The sequence below is a fragment of the Perissodus microlepis genome, chromosome 11, assembly GCF_051167445.1.
Source record: "Perissodus microlepis isolate ML-2025 ecotype Zambia chromosome 11, ASM5116744v1, whole genome shotgun sequence".
Classification (NCBI taxonomy): domain Eukaryota; kingdom Metazoa; phylum Chordata; class Actinopteri; order Cichliformes; family Cichlidae; genus Perissodus; species Perissodus microlepis.
In genome coordinates this window covers 34,246,219-34,265,733 of record NC_140471.1, presented here as the reverse complement: position 1 = coordinate 34,265,733, position 19,515 = coordinate 34,246,219, and the positions used below count along the sequence as shown (strand labels likewise).

Genomic DNA, 19,515 nt, shown 5'->3' with positions numbered 1-19,515 from the left:
ACTGATATCCAACATTAGGTCAACGTTTTTGTTTTGTTTTTTGATTTAGCCATTCAAATAATCCGATTTGTTCACACATACTGCCCTCTAGTGTTGAAACTGCAACACTGCCATCATCTCCCTAAACACCAGCAGCATCTCATGAGTTAGTTTTATGTCCACAGTATTTAGACAATAACTTTTTTTTCTTCTGTAACTGAACTGCAGACTTTCAGGTTTAATTAAAAAGCTTTAACAAAAGTATTGAACTAACTATTTTAGAATTGCAGACAGTTTTACACACAGGCCCCATTTTCAGAGGCTAAAATGTACATGTTTGAAACACTTGTCACTGGACGAACAACCTTCCTGCATTCAGTTTTTCATTTAATAACTGAAAACATGTTCTGGTGGGCAGAGATCCCATCTTTGCCTTAAGTAATTCTTGGTTTGCTTTTGCAGTTCGCTTCATTATACAGTTGCACGGTGAAGCTCTAGCCAACTGGTTTTGCAGCATTTTGCTGAATCTGAGCAGAGAGTAAAGCCCCAAACACTTCACAGTTCATCCTGCCAGAACTGCTGCTAAGAAGCACCTGATATATCTACCGTTTGCTTGAAGGTGCGCAGACAACCCTGACTTCGCCCCATCTCTTACTGAGGTTTCAGATGTTGAGCCTTCCAACACAAAGAAAATCTGCCTTTTTGTACCCACTTTGTAGTATACCACTGTGGAAAACTGTAACTTAATGGTTGAGCAAACACAGAAGACCTGTTTCTTCAGACTTAATAGTAAGAAACACTAAACTGCACTCACGTATTATCCCCAATACTCAGGGGTAATTTCACATGCAGTACAACACTAAGATGTTAATAAATATTCCACCTACTCGAATAACTTCATTCAAACTTTTAATTATCAAGTCTCACAAATGGAACTGTAATATCACTCTTTATTGTCACTCACAGCAATGCAAGCATTGCTTTATTCTAAGAGGTGACTAAGTAAATGCAAGTATACAGGCAAATAGGGGCTTTGCTGAAATTTAGATTTCTACTGACTCTAAAAATCACTAAATGCTATGAGCAGAAATCAAACAAAAATAAAACCATACAGTAGCTTAAAGAAGAAGAGTGCATCCCTGTATTGTATTCATGCAGCACCTGGATGATAAAAACACCTGTGACCATCTAAAATCATATAATTTATATGCAGTTTTATAACAACAGCACCATTCAAAACAAATTTTGCATTATTAATGAATTAAAGAAAAGATTTAGAAATAAGACCACAACAAAATGATCTCCAAATAAAAGAGGAAATGCTGCTCTTTATACTTGTCAAGTATTTTCCTGTAGTCTTCACATTTCAGTCCCTCAGCACAAGTGAAACTACTTCACAGTCCAACACTTCATTCTCGCCCAGCCTTTAACTTCTCCTCCACTGTGTGATCACCTTTCGAACCTCCCATGCAGGGCGGACTCTTAGCCACGGTAGGGTTACTTTGCCACTGCTCAGGAGTCTTTGCTTGGATCGCCAGTGCATGAACACAACTACTTAACTCCTCCTTCAAAGCTTCGTTAACCAGACGGTGACGCTGAATCAGCGGCAGGCCCTCAAATTTGGAGCTGACAACAAGGACACGGAAATGGGATTCCGAACCGGGGGGCACAGCGTGCATGTGGCTTTCATTTTGGACTTCTAAGTGGTCTGGCTTCAGCGCGTCGGTCAGTTTGGTTGTGATAGCCCTTTGAATGGGCCGGCTGGGGTCTGGGTCCATATGTGGTCTGAAGTGGGCAAAGGGACGAGTTAAAGCAGGATAAGAGGATACGGGCCGAGCACAGCGGAGGACACTGGGAAGCATCAAGCTGTAGCAGTTGACCAACTAGGAAGGCATAAAAACATGTGACATGTAAGGTAATGTGACATACTTGTGTTCAGGACAACATCTGGAGAATCAAGTAAAGACATGTTCAGGGGTTCAGCTGGGGGTGAAAAAGCAGTTTTAGTAGATGTCCATTACACAATAAAAGCAATAAACAGATATCTTCTTCTGTTGAGGCACAAATTATCTCTCTGAAAAAGAATTAGGGTATTGTGTCGTTATCATGTCTGGGTTAGGATGCTTTTGATTCACCACATAACAGGAAAATATCTGTTAGCTTGGTGAGGAGGCTCTTATTTAGCCACTGTGCTGCCGTGAGAGCAGCTTCAGCGCCAAAACCGACTTCATGCAGTCAGTCATTCATGCATGGATTAAAATGACACATGCGCATTTAATTTTTACAGACTGCATTACCCTGGCATCTTAATAAAGACCGCACAGCTCTCCCATTATCCCCTTTACAAAGGTACACCGACCTATAACAGACTATCCAGGTGTACCTAATTAACTGTCCGCTGAATGGATGCATTTTACAACCTCCAGTATCAGAAAAGCGGGAAAGATATGTAAGTGTTTGTAATCTGATGTAAAACCAGTCGAAAGGACGGTTGTGTAACTGTTTGCTTGGTGGCATGAAGTCGTTGCTTGCTAGCTTGAGATTTCCAACTTTCATAATAAAAACTACGGAGAGAAGGAAGCTGTGTTTACACCGAACATTTTCACACAAGACACGCACACGCTGTCTTTAATATTATAACTATATAATAATTGACAAGAGAATAATTAACCAAAGTAAATTTGGCTACTAACCTTCCAGCAAAGTATGCTCAGTGCTGCTGCTGTCTCGTTGTTCTACTTGGCTTTGGATGTTGACAACCAGCGTGTTACTGCCACCTGCTGGGCTGGAGTAAATACACAACACCCCCAAATGCAAATCTGCGGCATGAAATGGGAAGTTCCTGTTTCACGAAGGTTTTCTACACACAGAAAACTACTTCATTTTATATTTCATCTCTAGACTCTCTTAAAAAGTCTGTCTCTCTTAAAAAGAAAAATGTTGTCATTCCATAATTAATAAGACTTTTCAATAAAATAACTAAAATGACCTTCTGCCTACCATTGATTTCATATTTCTAAAATAAATAAGCTTTTACCAATATTTTTCTGTATACTGAATAAGGGTGTATCATTTCCCGCTTCTCCCCCCTCTGCTGTCACATTGTCGCCGTTTTCTTCTTCTTTGAATGGTATTATTACCTTTATTTCCCATTTCATTTGTCCTGCTTCTTCTTGAGTTTGAGCATACTGGATGCATCGCTAGTATATTGTTGCCATTTATTGTTTGCACACCCACTCCATTTTTAATGCATTTATATTTATAGTTTATTAAACAGCCCACAGTCATGTAGACGTTCCATAAGTTTCTGTAGTCAAATTTGTCCAAGTTAAGCGTGATGTGAAGAGTAACATCAGGGCTCCAGCTGCCAGGCATTTTTAAAAAGCACTCTGAGGAGAGTCATTTTTACGATTGAGTCTCTCTGAGCCGTCTCACTCACACTTATTATCAGAATTTTGCCAGTAAGATGAACCCACCCCTAAGCCCATATTAACAAAGTCTTAGCCTATCTTGGATAAATACGTCTTCTTGTGCAGGAAAAGCCGTTTCTGGCTGTATTCTTCATCTTTGGATTTCTTGTATGCTGGCAAACATATAAACAAACATACAAGAAATCAAACTAGTGCCCCACTGCACATGCATTGGACACCAGGTGGTTCAAGGATTATGATGATTATGTGAATCATCTAAACCTAAGTAAATGTGTAGGGTTGCTTAAGCGATCAGTGTAACCAACCATGTTGTCCATCACCTTCATCAAAACACCCAATAAGAGAATATCTTCTGGAATGCTCTTTCCCTCAAATAACACATCACCCTGCATTATGTTTTCCTGTTTCAGGCAGTGCATCTGACTGAGTACACCCATGCAAGAGTACACCCTTGCTAATGCAGATTTCCACCCTGTTTTGTCATCAGAACTGCCTTAATTCTTTGTGGCACAGGTTCAACAATGTGTGGAAACATTCCTCCAAGATTCAGATTTATATTGACCTGTCAGTATCACACAGTTGCTGCAGAGTTGTCACTGTCTTCATCCATGATTTGAATCTCCTGTCCTACCACATGGAACAGGGTGAATCAATGCTTTTATATTGTTTACTCTAAATTCTGACACACGCTGGAGGAAATATAAGGTGAAATCATCAGTCCATAATGCCATCCAAAATGTTGCAGTAGAAACTGAGACTCATCAGACCAAGCAATGTTTTTGGGTTGTTTTTTTTTCTTTTTTCAACATAGTCTCAGGTTCCTGGTCTTAGCTGGTTTGGCAGGAATGAAACCCAGTGTCGTCTTCTGCTGCTGCTGTAGCACATCTGCTTCCAGGTACAATGTATTGTGTGTTTGGAGATGCTCTTCTGCATAGTTTGCTTTTAACAAGTAGTAATCTGAGTTATTCTGCCCTTCTTATCACCTCACAGCATTCCGGCCATTCCTGTCTGACCAAAGAACTGCTGCTCACTGGGTATTTTTCTCTTCTTTTGACCTTTGTCTGTAAATCCTAGAGATGGCTGTGACGGGGAAAATCCCAGTAGACAATCAGTTTCTGAGACACTCAGACAGCCTGTCTGAGAACCAACAGCTGTATTAAGTAAGTGTCACTTACCTTTCTTCCCCATTCTGATGTTCAGCCTGAAATTCAGCAGGTCATCTTGTCTACATACTTTCAGTCGCTGCCATCTGATTGGTCTATTAAATATTTGTGGCAATGAGTGAATGAACAACAGTACCTAGGGCGAGTGAATATCCCATTATACTTAATGGTAACATAAAAAACAAAATAATTATTTTAATTTGTTTATTCATCATGATTCTTTGTTATCCATTGTGATTCCAAAGGGTCACAGAAAAATATAAACCCAAAAATCAACAATGAGAAAATATAAGAAAAAAAAATCTCACACACCTTTAAACAGAAATGATGCCGCCATATTTACTCTAATTATGATTTATAACTGGTATTTAACATTGATGTATTTACTTGTGTTTCATTCTCATTTACAAAATACATAAAATCAAAGACAACATACAGTATTGTTCATTTACACTGCTTTTTTTTTTTTTTTTTTACAGCTTTTTGTTTTTTAATATTTATGATACCACAGTTTCTAAACTTACAATCAACTACAGTTTCTACAGCACAGTACAGTGACAAGGGTGATAAATTCTTCCTTACATTTAATTAATGGCAATGCAATTTTATTGACAAAAGCGTCAAGACTTAGGGTAGCTTCAGAGAGTACACACAAATGTCAGCTGTTTATTTCTGTGTCATTATTGAGCCAACAACCAGCATTTCCGTGGACAAGGCCAGCGTATAGCTAATGTGCTCCCATTCCCAATAACTTCAAAGGAGAGAATAAAAGACAAATATCCAAACACTTATTGCTTTGATAACTTTTTGCACTCACAATTGACTGTTGCTCAGGCCACACGTTAATTATAGAAAAAACCCTGTAACATAAGCTAGGATATGTATCTACAAGAGACAATCTTGACGTGAACCGAGTCACCGAGACATGTTAGCGTCTTGACAGTGTACCATGCTAAACAAATACAACGATTATCTTGACATCCTTGCTCTTAATTTCATGGGTGATACAGGACGATATACAGAGAATTGAACTGCTAACGCTTGGCATTTATATTTATGCTGTGAATGTGCGTTTGTGTATCAGTGTGCTCTTAAGGGAGGATCTGGCTAATTTTATTTTCAGGCTCGCTGGCCGTTTGGGCTTCTAAAGATGTTATTTGTTGCAGATTTCCAACAAAAACATCTGAACCCTTAAATTCAGATTTGTTAAGAGTCGTGAAAAGATGAAAAGTCCAGATGTTCTTGATTCATGTGACGGGTGGCAAAGACTGACTGCAACATTGGTTTGAAAGGCTTATCTTATTAGTTACATTAGTTATTTTTATTTACATATCTTCATATGTATAACAGAGAATTAATGGTATCATATGTAAACTCAGGGCATAGGAAATATTTGGCAATAATTAATGAGAGGTGGTCTCATGGCACACTCATAGATGAGGGGTCCGATGTCAGATTTGGATCAGGGTGAGACGGGAAAATGTATAAAGGGCAGGTCACTGTCCTGGTGGAGGGGGGGTTTGCATGAGCACCTCATGTTCGCAATTACAAAATTGTCATTTGGTAGATTTTGGTCATTGTGCTCTTGCTAAACCTTGTCTTTCACTTCACTTTCTAGCAAGGCCGCATCCAGATGTATCTAGAAGGAATCGAGGGATTCTCCACTGTGCCTTTATGACAGTGTTCACTTAGTGCAATGGTTTGTCTGTTGTTTTCGACTGTCTCGAGTCTACATATGGCTGCTATCCTAAGAAAATGGCAGTCTGGAGAAAAGGATTGTATTCTTGTTAATCTGGCATGTCGATGATTGTTTTTCTTAAACATTGCAAATGTGAACACATCATAATCATTTTGCGGATCAGGGGAATGTGGCAATATTTTCTGTGCTGTTGTATGTGTGGAATTTATGACAGTCAGCCCTTGGCAGTGAGTTCTCTATGATGAATTTCATGTTATATCTGGATACCTTTCAACCATACAGCAGACTTAAACACAATGTCCAAAATTCACACTCTCATCAGCATAACAATCCCCTTGAAATGCAGTAAATCCTGTAACAGGCCTAAAGAACATACAAGCCCCAAAATAAGAACAATTAAGATGAATAACTCTCGTGCAATCACATGTCCTTTACTTTGCCTGAAGTACTTTACAACAGCTCAAATATTTACTCTCCAACTGTTGAACTGTATTTTTTCTTGTTTCAAGAGCAAAAGACAGATTAAGGGACAGTTTTTTTGTTCTCTGACTTAAAGTGCTATTGTTCCACCTTGCTTTGGTGTAAGCTGTGGAAAGCATCGTTCTCTCTCCTTAATCTAAGAGAATCAGATGACACTTGCGTTGGCGTGCACCAAGTGCCCAAAAATCAACAATAGCATCTTTACAGAAATCATGACCTAGCTACTCAATATTTTCAGGTGGCAGCACAGTGGCTCAGTGGTTAGTGTTTCTGCCTCACACCTGTAGGCTCTCAAACCTACAGAGGACTGTGCTGGAACCCTGGGTGTGTCCAGGTTAAAGCTGCTGACTGTGGTCCACGACAGGCTTACAAATGAGATGTTGCAATATTTTCCTGTTTCTTTTGTTTGGTTTGGTTTTTCTATTGAACTACACCAGCCAGTGGTATTACTCTGCATCGCTCTTCATCTACACATGACGAGAAGCTCATGATGTGCAAATGACAGAGTGACAGGATGTAAATACTGCTGCCATGTTAGCTCGTTGCAAAATTGTTTTGGTGGGGAGGTGGAGACAATGGAGAGAAAATTATTTATGTGTAACATTATTCAAATCGAGGTTTGTGGATTTTTTTTTTTTGGTGGGGGGGGGCAAAAAAACATGCAAATCTGATTTGGTTTGAACTGTCCTTTAATCATGTCCAGTACTGTATGTTATCGTGCCGTGTTAGTTATCTACTGTATATTAGATAGGTTACTCCACATCCTTCCACAAATCAAAGTTGCATTTGTGAAATGGTAGAAGACAAAATAAATAAATAAAAACAAAATATTCAATATTGCACAGAGGTTCAATATTGCACCAAGAAGCACACTCACATTAATGAAAACATTCAGCTCAAACAGATAAAGGTATTTAGGTCAGCTTACACATCTAACACAATCTATGGCTGCATCTAAAACATTAGCTTGTGGGGTAACATTTAAAAAACTTTCTATCATCTTCTTCTTTTTTTTCATGTGTAATAACCAGATTAAATCTGTGGCATGTGCTTTAAGAACAGTTCAGAAATATTGGATCCCTACATCAGAATAAAAGCACTGTGCTGTCTTTTATGGATAAAAAATATCAAAATACAACTTAATTCAGAGTAATTGATGGGGAGATGTAACATGTGCTGCTTACATGTTGTACTCTCAGTTTTCATAACGTTACATACATACGTTGTGACATGCAGAACACCCTCCAAAGCATACAAGAGACAAACATACTGCAAGTCTGGGAGAAAGAGTACTAAAAAGGCATTTCTCACAAAGGGATATACAGAGTGGCTGGAAACGATGATTGAGTGTGAGATTCTAAACATTTTCTTCAAGTCAGGAAAATGTTAGGGGCACTCACACTGACAAGTGGTTGTGCTTTACATGTACATTTCAACAAATATCTTCACCTTTGTGATTTCAATGGGTTTCATGGTAGAATGCAGTTTTCCCTTTGAGTGGGAAATGTGTATGTATGATCTTATGGCTGCTTGGAGGTGAGCGGTGTTTCACTATAGCAATGCAATAAAGGGAGAGAGGAGCTCAATGGAGCTCCTTATCGCAACAATAACAAAAGCAAACCTGGAATGTTCTATAATCTAAAAAAATGGCAGTTAGTCTGTACACCAACACAAGACCTCAGGAGATAAAGAATGACGACAGATCTTTGTTAAGGAGGAAGCCAAGAGAAGAGTGTCTTGGTTTTCCCTCGCAAAGTCAAAAATGCTTCAAATCAAGGCAGAAAATGTTGCATTTTTGAGTCAGTGTCCAACAATGGTAAAGCACTCAAGACTGGAAAGGTGAGTTGGATTTGCTCGGAAGAATGGAGGTGACTACAGAGAATTCTGCAACAATGGCTAGTGGTCATTTCTATGAGTCTATTTGCATGGCTCATCATCAAGAGTCCCCATCCCTGACCTCCAACCCCAGAGGAATGTATTTACAGTGTGGGAGACAGACTCTAATAACTAAATATGTCATTAACTATGTTTCTGGTGTTTTCATCTTTTCCAATTTAGAGTAACAATGAGGCACAGGCAGCAGATTTTACTTTAGATTTTTCTTTTTTACAGCTCTTTGTGGAATGGAGTTGTACCAATCAAATAATTACTAATATTTACCTGCATTACAATTTACTCTTGTAGATGGGGAGAGGTTAGAGTGCAGGATTTGGAGGGCTCTTGAGCTATTCGTTCACAGTGTGGCAAAAACTCTTCTGCCCTCTGGAAAGTTGTTGGTGCCACATTATTGCAGCACCTGGCCCCGCGTCTCAGGTAGTTTGAGGGCCAGAAAACTGCCTGCTGCCAGTGCACCTGAGGCAAACAGGATGGGTACAGCCTTGGTTATGCCAACGAACGAAGTGAAGATGCTTATGCCTAACACCGCCGCTAATTTACAGAGGGCGTTGAGGAAGCCAAATGCTGTGGTTCTGAGAAAAGAAAGATAAGAAGCACAGAGTCACTTCGGTGCCTGAGCATGTTTAAAGTAAACCAGCAGAGAAAACAGGTGCTTGATGTTACCACAGGGTGGTGCTAGAGCTCCTAAAAATCAACAGTAAAGCTAGTGCTCCTCTTTGATGAGTCTGACAACACAGGTGCTCTTACTTTATATTACTTTCAATATATATATATATTATACTACAAGTTATAAATAATAAATAAAGTGGAACCCAGAGAAGCTCCTTTTAAAACCATTATTTGGAATCAAGAAAACCCAGAATCCCACAATGTCATCAATCCCTGCAAGCCAACCAATCATAAAGGGGCATCTGTTATGACATAACTTAACACGTCACAGCCTTTATGGTGTCAGGGAGATTTCTGGGCTTGCCTGGATTACCTACCTCTTGTCAGAGGGATAGAGCTCGACGGTCAGCACGTCCAGGGAATTCCAGGAGGCGATGCTAATTCCTCCAAACAGGCAGAGCAGGGCAATCATAGCTGATTCGCTGTTGCCAAAAGAAAGGAAGAAACAGCTGATGCAAGATATCACGCTGGAGCCCGCTGTGGATAAAGAGGGGGAAAGAATGATGTCAGAAGAACTGATGGGATTCCTGCATAACTCAGCTGAAAATGACTGAGGATCAAATCATTTTGCACCTTTGCACATAAATCTCTATTCCACAGAACACTTATTAAACAGATAAAATAAAATGATCTCTCTTTATCTCCCTCTATATTTCTTTTTCTTATCTAAATCTATAGCTATAATTTCTCATTCTGACCAATAGGATACGTTTCCAGACCAAACAAAATTGTTCCATTGTTCCATCTATATTGCTTTTGGATGAGTTGCCCTTTTGGCAGTATTGATAATATCTGTCTTGAATGGAACTAGATGGCATCCAGAAATCTTATCACGAGCAGGTTAATGTAGGAACTACATAAATGTAGATAAAACTACACATAATAAGGTTTGTGGATTTCTTTTTTCACAATCTGGACAGTGCTGCTTGTTGGCGCTTTTAGCACCACATGGCAAAAGAAGTAATCTTCCACAGGAAAGTTGTCTTTTCATGCCCTCAGGCAGCAGCTGATAAAAGTTCTTTAAAACAAGTGATTTACAGTGCAGAGGGAGTTATATTTAAACGTGTGCTGTATTTATATTTAAAAATGAATTGGATCAAAGCAGGCCTAACTTCCGATTCAAGCACCGCTGAGTAACATGGCCCATACCAAGCATCCTCAACCGTCCGATCTTGTCCATGAGCAGCGCAGAGACGATGTTGCCTGGCAACACAGCCAAGGTACCCAGGAAACTGACAAAGTAGACCATGTAGGCATTATTTTCATCACTTATGTCACTGAGCAGGCAGCCCTCTTTGTTGTGCAGGAAAGTGCTGTTGATGAGCTTACAGTTGATCAACCTGTACTTGAAAAGATCTGTGAGGAGAAAGGAGGGATAAGGAGCGATGTTCAGGATAGCAGGAGAGGAGACAGAAAGAGTGAGAGGTTCAAAGAACTGGTCAGTAAACTGCTGCCAGGTGGACAAAGCAAGACACTTTATTAACGCTTCTATCAATGAATGATACTAAGAGGACAACATTTGCAAGATCAAATATTACTCTTGGACCACAGAGGGGTCACAGAAAATCTGTCGATTATCTCAATCTGGAGGTTGAAAACATAAAAACACAGAAATGTGTGATGTAAAGTAAAGAGAGAATATCCAAGACTGCAGGATTATGAAGAATGAGTCAGGCTTTTACTATGTTACCTGCTTTATCCAAAGAGCCTCATTCAAAGCAGGCAGATTAAAAGCTACAACAGCATCAGAAAATTCACACAAGTTGTATTCACTAAGCAGCATAAAAAAGCTGCTTTGTTGCTGAATTTACAAAATAAAGAACACAAGATTACAATGAGCAGGTCCTGTCAAAATGAAGCTCTCTAGTAATGAACCTATAGGACGAGCAGCAATTCCAAAATATTTCCCAGAAGGGAAAATCATCTATCATTCACTCCCAAGTGGAGAATAATGGAAGCAACCGAAGGATGAATGTGAGGAAATGAAAAGGAGAGAGAAAATTAAACTACAGTAGCTCAAATCCACATTCTGGGGGTATTTTGCTACCCTGGAGCTGGACACATGCAGCCATACTGAAGCATGACGCTGAGCCCAAATAAACCTAAAAGAAGACAACTGAGAGCTGATTGTTATGGACTTTTCTCCATTTAATGTCGACCCCACTTAATTTTTATGGGCACAGTCAAACACTGTGAAAGTTAAACATTCATGACATCTCATGCTGGAGCCTTTAAATGTGAAACAACTACTGGAAGTGTTAGGTTAAACAATTAACAACTTAATATCATGCAAGCAGCAAAGTAGAGAGGAAGATGATGAATGCGACAGGGCAGGAGGGGAGATGTTTCATCAACAAAACTATTATTTCTACCAAAGAAGCATAATTGAGGGCAGATTGATTTATTGTTTTGGGGTTTTATTGCCTTTGTGTTTTTTACATATATATAAATATATATATATTGATTTTTTTAGAGTTTATGGTAAAGATAGATGAATTTCATTTTAGAATTCATGATCCCTTACCATTGTTTGTTACTTTCCAACCTAATTTAGAAAGAATAACCAGATTTAATTTAGTTATAGTGGAATTAAATTAGTCCAGCTGAATTAAGTTTCAGCATAATTAATATCAATTCTAATCAGTCCCTTGACTCTAATTAGGATAGTTGGAAACAAATTGTTTTAGTCTAATTAACATTGTTAAAGCCAAAATAAGACAATAAGACAGGAGGGGCAGTTGTTTCTCAAGCAAAATTCAATATTGGCCTAGGGATAAAAACTTCTTGCTCACTTGCTTGTGTTAACTGTCCTCAACTCTTTCATTTGTGGGAATAAACTTTCTCGTAGCCACAGACTGTCAGACTCGCAGGTGGCTTCTTCTATTTTGTTATGCTTAGTTTCAGAACTCAGACACTCCAAAACTGGAGAACCAGAAGCAGTTAAAGAAAGTTTAGTCAGGCAGTGAATCATGACTGTGCATGTCAGGGGTCAGTCTGCAGAACAAGCACGACTTGGAGGAATCTTTAAATTTGCATTCACAAAATCATTCCTGTCAACTGAAGAGGTGACGTCTTCTCTTGGGCTCTGCTGAGCTTCAGGATTCAGGTATAAAAATGCGTCTCTACAGCCATCTGTTACACACAGTGGAGGTTCTGTCATAGTTAGGGGCTGTATTTCATCCACTGGTGTTGGGGATCTTGTTGAAACTGATCTAATTATGAATGCACAAAAGTTGATCACTATTACAAAAGTAAGAAGCCTGGCTTACAAAAGAGCTTGCAGCTCTATGATTCTAAAGTAGCTGTATGTCCCTTAATCTAAGCAAGAGCAGACACAAGCATGTATCATAAAACACAGCTAGCTTTGCTGAGCCTCGTAAGCTGCATCAAACAAGACTGGGCAACTGCATTTTCATGCTTATTTAAGCTGAGGTGAACATCGAAAAAATGGGTTTTTACTCAGGATTAGATGCTTTTTTTTTTATTACCAGACCTGTGGTGCCTTTTCCAATTCTTCAGTCTGTATTTAGAGGTGAATCAAACAAAATTCTGTTGCGTATCCAAATTTTGGTGATAGGCAACGTACATTAAACATGACATGCGACACAAACGCAAATGGAGAATGTAAGATGAATATTAAACATATGGGTGCAAAAGAACTGGGATTGTATTAGATGTTTTTTAAAATATAAAGATATTAATAATCTCTGAAAATATGACGATATTTATGCTAAGCTTCATTCAGATTGACTCGCCCAGATACGGTACATGCAGCCATATGTTACAATTATTATTCTAAAAAGATTTCCTGATATGTCAGACCTTGGAAAATGAAAGTGTGAAAGTGAAAGTGAGCCTTTTTTAAACCTGTAGATCTGTACATTCAAAGACTAAGATGAGGTACAGCCCAGCTGCATTTTTCATGTGTTATTTCCTCGTCATTCTGCAGTGTAAAAATAAGGTGCACCATGGCAACTAGCACTAAAGTCTCAAGTTCTGCACAGAAAACCCAAAGAGACCTTAAGCCTTAATAAGCAAACAAGTTTCTAATTTCCATTATAACAAGGAACTCCTGGCCAGCAGTGATAGCACAGCTGAGTGATCGCTTGACTTGTGTAAAGACTGCAAATAACCAACAAAGCGAGACCAGGGCGGTGTTTGCATGTGTGGACACTGCTGCTGAATCTGAAACTGTCCTTTCTCAGTGTACAGTGTGTGATATAGATTTCCACATGTGGTATCATTTGTCTTTTTCAGTGAGGAAAGAATAACATTAATGTAACAATCCCCCGGTGTGTAAGGGGATTTTGCAGCTCCAGAATCCTCAGTTCAGTATAGATCTAGTCATTCTGTGGAGATGAATAAGGAAGCAATTTAGCAGTCTGACAAACAGCCAAACTGCTCAGAGAACACACAGAGCGCACAGAACTCACCAGTAACAATGTATTTACTACACAGTAGCAACAAACTGTCACTTTTCAACAGAAAACACAGGAGTGAAACTGAGCCAGTAGAACTACTTGCAAGGAAGTTATTTATAAAGAGACCTCTGAAAGGTCTATAAATAGCAAAGAAAGAACAGGGGCACAGAGCAACAGCAACATTACATTTTTTACCATAAATGTCCATATATAATTTATTCTGCATTTTTTTCAGGGCCTGCTGAAACACACATAAAAGCTTCTAATTTAAAGGTTTTACTCATACAAGACCATATTTTCCTATTATAAAACACCTGCGAGTGTTTGTATGTGTGTTCCCTACCAGTGTTGTAGAAAAGGGTGGCAATGAAGGTGCAGTTCTTGAAGAAGGTGTTGGTGGAGGTGATGTCCTCAAAGTAACACTCCTCAAAGAGTGAATCCTCAAAAACCATAGACTTCATTTTCAGGTTCATAAACCTGCAAGCAAACACATGGAGGAACAGTGGAATTAAGGAATGGAGGCATGGAGAAAATGAACAGGTGCAGCACGGAGGTGGAGAGTAGACAGAGACAAAGGAAGATGCAAAGAGACAAAGAAACAAGTGATTTATCACAAGAGTGTCAGATATGGCATTAGCATAATGCTGTAAATTTGTAACATCTGAAATCACATGCAGAGTTCAGGCTGAAAAGGCAAGGTCAAAGGAAACATCAAAGACAGGCTAGTTGAACATGAAAAAGTCCCCAGGGCTTTCATGCAATCAAACCAGTGTTTAGAATAAAACATTTCGAAGCCTCATTTATATTTGCATCTCATTTGTTGCCGTCCACCACAAGCTAGTTCTGTCTGAATGAATTCATTCATTAAGCGTTGGACCAAAAGGCATCTGACTGACATGAAGCCCAATTCCAAAGGATTCGCTGTCATTCAAAACGCAAACACTAATGAGGAGTAAAAGAAAACTCACTTGTCGTTAAAGTACTCTCCTTGACGGTGAACCTGGTTTTCCAGGGTGAAGTTAAAGGTGACGTGTTCTACCTTCTCCTTGACAAAAACCTTGGTGCGCGAGGAGTACTCCTGCTTCTGCAGGTATTTGATCATGTCGGGGAACCACACCGTCAAACCATAGTAGCTGGAAGACAAAGAAAAATTCTCTCACAGAAAAGATCAATTTACCTCTAAGAGACCTGAAAAGGGAAAAAAGGGCCAGTGACGCTTTAAAGTTGTACATAAGTGTCATTTCTTTTTTACCATCTACATAATATGAATTTGCAAGCCGTTTGTTCAGCGCTCTGTTGGAGAGAGCTCGAGGTAATCACATTAAGCCTTAGATTAAGCCTTTAATTAAACATAATGTTGTGTACTTTTGCTCAGGAACAATAGAATATAACGTCCAGGGAAATTTGATTAGTGACTGGCGTCTAGAAGTATGTTGGAAGACGAGCGTTACTGAGTAAATTAATATTTCAGTGCACTACGGCTTTATATTCGTTATTAGTTATATATAGGGCTGCCACAAACAATTATTTTGATAGTCGACTAGTCACCGATTATTTTTGCGATTAGTCGACTAATCAGATCCATTGGACGTAAAACGTACAGCTTATTGCACCAGCATGCATGTGCTCTTATATAAATATCATTAACTTACAGCTTGAAGTGTTTAAGGTATGTGCTAACTAAAAATAAAGACAAGATGATAGTTTATTAAAGTTTAATGAAATCTGGGGAGATTGTTTCGTTGGAGTTTAATAAACTCAGCCATCTGCTCCTTGCTATCTAAAATATAACGGGACACCGGAGTATATTCTCGAGCATCTCACACTTCTGATAATCAGTCGTCCGCTTGACGTTTATTCAGCTGTGTAAAAACTATAACTTTATTTCTCAGCCAAACCGATTTACTGAGGAACAAATAAAATACTAAAAAAAGCCAAACAATAACATTTTTAAGTTATCTAAGTGACTTATATATCATGTTTAACGTGAGTAGCGAAAGACAGCGGTGGGTTTGAAAACGATTTGCAGGGAGTCCGGTGTTCTCACAGGCTCTAATGAGCCTTGAACCTTGGCTAACTATCGAGCTAGTGGGTAACAGACGTCTCCGAAAACGTCGGAGTGCTTTTGAAAATATGTGTTGTCTTGATAAACTGAGCAGATATTTGAGGTTTACACAGCTACATTCTCGCCTGAAAATATGTTAAACTTTATTTTGTGACCCAAAAAGAATAATATGAGTAACATTAAAACTAACTAGCTGCCGCGCTACGAATTCTGGGACACAGCTTCTTCTTCACTCTTACATCCTACTACTTATTCCTGCGTCTTTTGGGATCTTACAAAGCTTCAAACGAAGCATCGACTATTAAATTAGTCGTCGACGATTTTGATAGTCGACGTAATCGTGACTAGTCGACTAATCGTGGCAGCCCTAGTTATATACATAATATATTGGCACTAACTGAAATAAATGTTAGATAAATCCAAGTAATGTTATGTTTTGCTTTAGCAAACTACTGTATCAAACTGAACCTGTTTACCAGGCTTAGTAAAGATTCACTGGTGAAAATTAATTGTCTTACATTCCCTTGAACGTTAAAATAAATTCACATCAATTTATTATTTTGTGGATCGTTATAAAGATTGCAGCATATGATTCACATTATTTTAAATAAGGCATAATATTTTATTGCTCCTTCCGCAACGTGGTAAGTGGTGCCTGAGGACAATCACATTTTTGGGATATGTGTTAAAGATTATTTAATACATGAATATTTTTGTGAAATAGGGCAAGCTGTGCTTTGGTATAGCGGCCAGGCTGCAATGGCATCACAGCCGCATGATTCTTCAGTTGTAACGATGACTGTGGAGCAACAGTAACATGATGAACACCAAGATGGCCATGAGAGAGACACCATGAATAACTCTTTGGACCCTGCAGAAAGCAGTGCTGTCATCCTGGAACAGATCCCATCAGGATAGAAATGATGATCACAGAATAAATGTGATCGCCCAAGACTTTGTTCGTATTGATTTGTAGTGGTCATGCCAACAAAACAGCATAACCCTGTGGGAGGGGTCATGGGTTCAGGGTGAATCTCTATTTGATTCTGCTTTTTCATTCTCAACTACAAAAAGAGCCATTTGAGTGATTCAGCAGCACTGCTGACACTAAATGACATGAAAGTGATAGCATCCATTCGCAGATCCTGCTTCAAGCCCCTTTTTGTTTTATACTCACTGATAAATTCCTGCTTTCACCAACTATTATAATTATGAACCTGCCGTGGCCAGCTAGACCAGGAGAAAATGTTGGCCTTCACATTTAAATCACCAACAGCCAACTGACTCCTGATAAACAAACACAAAGCCGCTGTGATCAACAGCCATCTGCTCTTTTTAGTTTAGACAAATAAACAGATTTCACTATGCAACACAGAAAATCCTGCATTAGTGCGCCGTTAATACACCTGATCCTACCTGAAGGACATAGAGAACCACACAGCCATCATCATGTAGGTGGTGCGCCGGTACTCGGGAGAGAAAATGGTCTGGAAATTACTCCAAACCTGAAGAAACACACATAAACACAGACAGACACAAGAGATGTGCAAAGAGAAAGTAATAAATGTAAAGTACACTCAGCTAAAAAGTCAATAGACTTCAGACATTTCTGAAAACAGGGTTCTTTTCACCAACTGTGAGAAATAAAAAGCATCTCCCAGAATCCCTTTCCAGTTTTAGTGTAAACAAAGACCGAAAAGGGAGAACACAAACACACAGAGTCACTAAACACACAATAAGATCTGACAAGATAAACAGAGCCTTGGTGAGAATTTTAATATATCTTCTTTTTAGTTACAATTCCTTCAGATCACGACCAGGTCCATTTTAACAAGTGAAGCCAACTCAAAGCCTGTCAGTGGAGTTCTGATCGTCACAGAAAACAAGATGCTGCCATTTGATTCTGTGGCTCTTGGCTTCTCAGACACAACCTTCAGTCATCCCAGTTTCAAAAGATCGAAGCAACGATGGCAAAAAATGTTCCGTTTGAGCCTCCAGACCAGGACAACACAAACCAGTGGGAGACTAGATCCATCTTTAACCTCCTAAGACCCGAACTCTTCCACGGCCCAATGAATGTAAAAAATGTGATGTCCACATATGTGAACGGCAGGTCCTAGGAGGTTAATACACAGTCTATGTTTCCACAGACGTAGGACTAAGTAAAGCAACAAAAAGTGTTATCAAAAGACTGTATAGATTTTTCAAATCCACTGATTGTTTTCAAGTTAAAGTAGCTGTATGTAAATGTATCGCTGATTTCACAAATTTGCTGTGCACATTTTCTTGTCCATTTGCAGCAACAAGGTTAATGGATTGCGTTTTGCTTTTCTAGTGTTATTGACTGCTCAGAACACTTTACACTGCAAACCACATGAGGCCATTCACAGAAACATTCAGTTATTTATTCTATTCATTTCAGGCACTTTATCCATTACACCTGGTTCTGGAGTAGCCACGGATCAAAACAGACCTTCTAATTAATGGACAACCTCCTGAGCTACAAGTAGTTTGAATCCTTTCTCCTTTTCATTCTTGTTATTTTTCATTTAAATATGTATCAAGTAAGAAATTGATTTAAAAAAAAAATAATCAGGGTTTTTCTTACCTGATGGAAGAGCGTGGTGAGCTTTATCCTCCATTTCTCGTGCCAGGCAGCACCATCGCCCATGTTTACCAGCTCATCCATCTGCTTCACTGTTTTGATGGTGGTCACCTGGGAGGTATGATTTAAATGTTCTGTTTAACGATTGTTAATCGTGCTCCTCTTGAGAGTGCTTTACAAATCTCTTTGTTAAAAAAGTTTCATAGAATAATCACATAACTTCATATAAAATGATGTATTTTTCCATTAAAGTTCAGTTAGTATTACAATGTATCCATGTTATGAGGCTAACAGCTGACCAGTAACACCACAATCTGTAAAACACAGAGAGTTGTTTGAAAGAAAAGATTATAAAACATCTTTGAATCACCATTTTTCATTGAAATTATTAATATGAACTGTACAGCCTGAGGCATAAAGAGATTACAGAAGTTTAAAGAGCATCTGTTTTAACTCATTAATATGCAAAATTATGCAGCACAGAGCTCTAAACCCGCTGCACTGTATAAGCCCACAAACTGCAAACTATTATGATGATGTTATTTTCTGCATTAATGCAAAAGTGTTAGCATGAAAGAAGCTTAACATTCTTGAGTGTTACTTACAGAGAAGACCCTCTCGGGGTAACCCTTGGCCCTCATGTTGGTGTCGTGAACTTGCTTCAGAATCATCCACGCCTCGTCATGTTTGCCATTCTTTTAGGAGGGGCACAAAAAAAGATGTTTAGCAGATCCTTCATTTCCATTTTCAGTTAAATTAACGCAGCTTATGTTTTATCATTTATTTATTATATTAGTTTTCATTTGGTGTTGTTGTCTTTCCATCATGGATGATTTGTTTTGGGGTTTATTTTGTTTTGTTTGTTTTTAGTTCATTGTTTGTTTTATTAACAATGACAATGACAATAAATACTTATACTTATACTTATACTTATTATGAATAGATTTTTAATTTTAATGTGACACTCGTTTTCAAGTTATTATCTTAACTTAGTTTATTCCTAACCATTTGAAGGCAACTGGACGTCTTTTTGGTTTCTTCAGTACTTAAAATCCTAGATAAAGATAAGATCTTTCATTTACCGTTTGTAAACTAGGTCTGGGCATA

General features: G+C 38.7%; 2 protein-coding genes across 2 annotated transcripts in view; both read right to left on the bottom strand.

The window, feature by feature from the left end:
• Nucleotides 1–875: 875 nt before the first annotated feature.
• Nucleotides 876–2,781, bottom strand: bola1 (bolA family member 1). The gene is made up of 2 exons (XM_084944907.1): nucleotides 2,673–2,781; nucleotides 876–1,862 (listed from the first exon to the last, which is right to left on the bottom strand). Exon 2 carries the CDS (start codon nucleotides 1,839–1,841, stop codon nucleotides 1,389–1,391), a length of 453 nt encoding a protein of 150 aa, XP_084801033.1. The 5' UTR covers nucleotides 1,842–1,862; nucleotides 2,673–2,781; the 3' UTR covers nucleotides 876–1,388.
• A 1,982-nt stretch (nucleotides 2,782–4,763) lies between these two features.
• Nucleotides 4,764–19,515, bottom strand: part of sv2a (synaptic vesicle glycoprotein 2A) — a 52,435-nt gene continuing 37,683 nt past the window's right edge. Inside the window, exons 6-13 of the mRNA XM_084944348.1 lie at nucleotides 19,014–19,103; nucleotides 18,412–18,519; nucleotides 17,220–17,308; nucleotides 14,707–14,871; nucleotides 14,082–14,215; nucleotides 10,467–10,673; nucleotides 9,635–9,794; nucleotides 4,764–9,220 (exon numbers count right to left, since the gene is read on the bottom strand). Coding sequence (XP_084800474.1) covers nucleotides 9,037–9,220; nucleotides 9,635–9,794; nucleotides 10,467–10,673; nucleotides 14,082–14,215; nucleotides 14,707–14,871; nucleotides 17,220–17,308; nucleotides 18,412–18,519; nucleotides 19,014–19,103 — 1,137 coding nt within the window. The 3' untranslated portion in view covers nucleotides 4,764–9,036. The remainder of the gene's footprint in view (nucleotides 9,221–9,634; nucleotides 9,795–10,466; nucleotides 10,674–14,081; nucleotides 14,216–14,706; nucleotides 14,872–17,219; nucleotides 17,309–18,411; nucleotides 18,520–19,013; nucleotides 19,104–19,515) is intronic.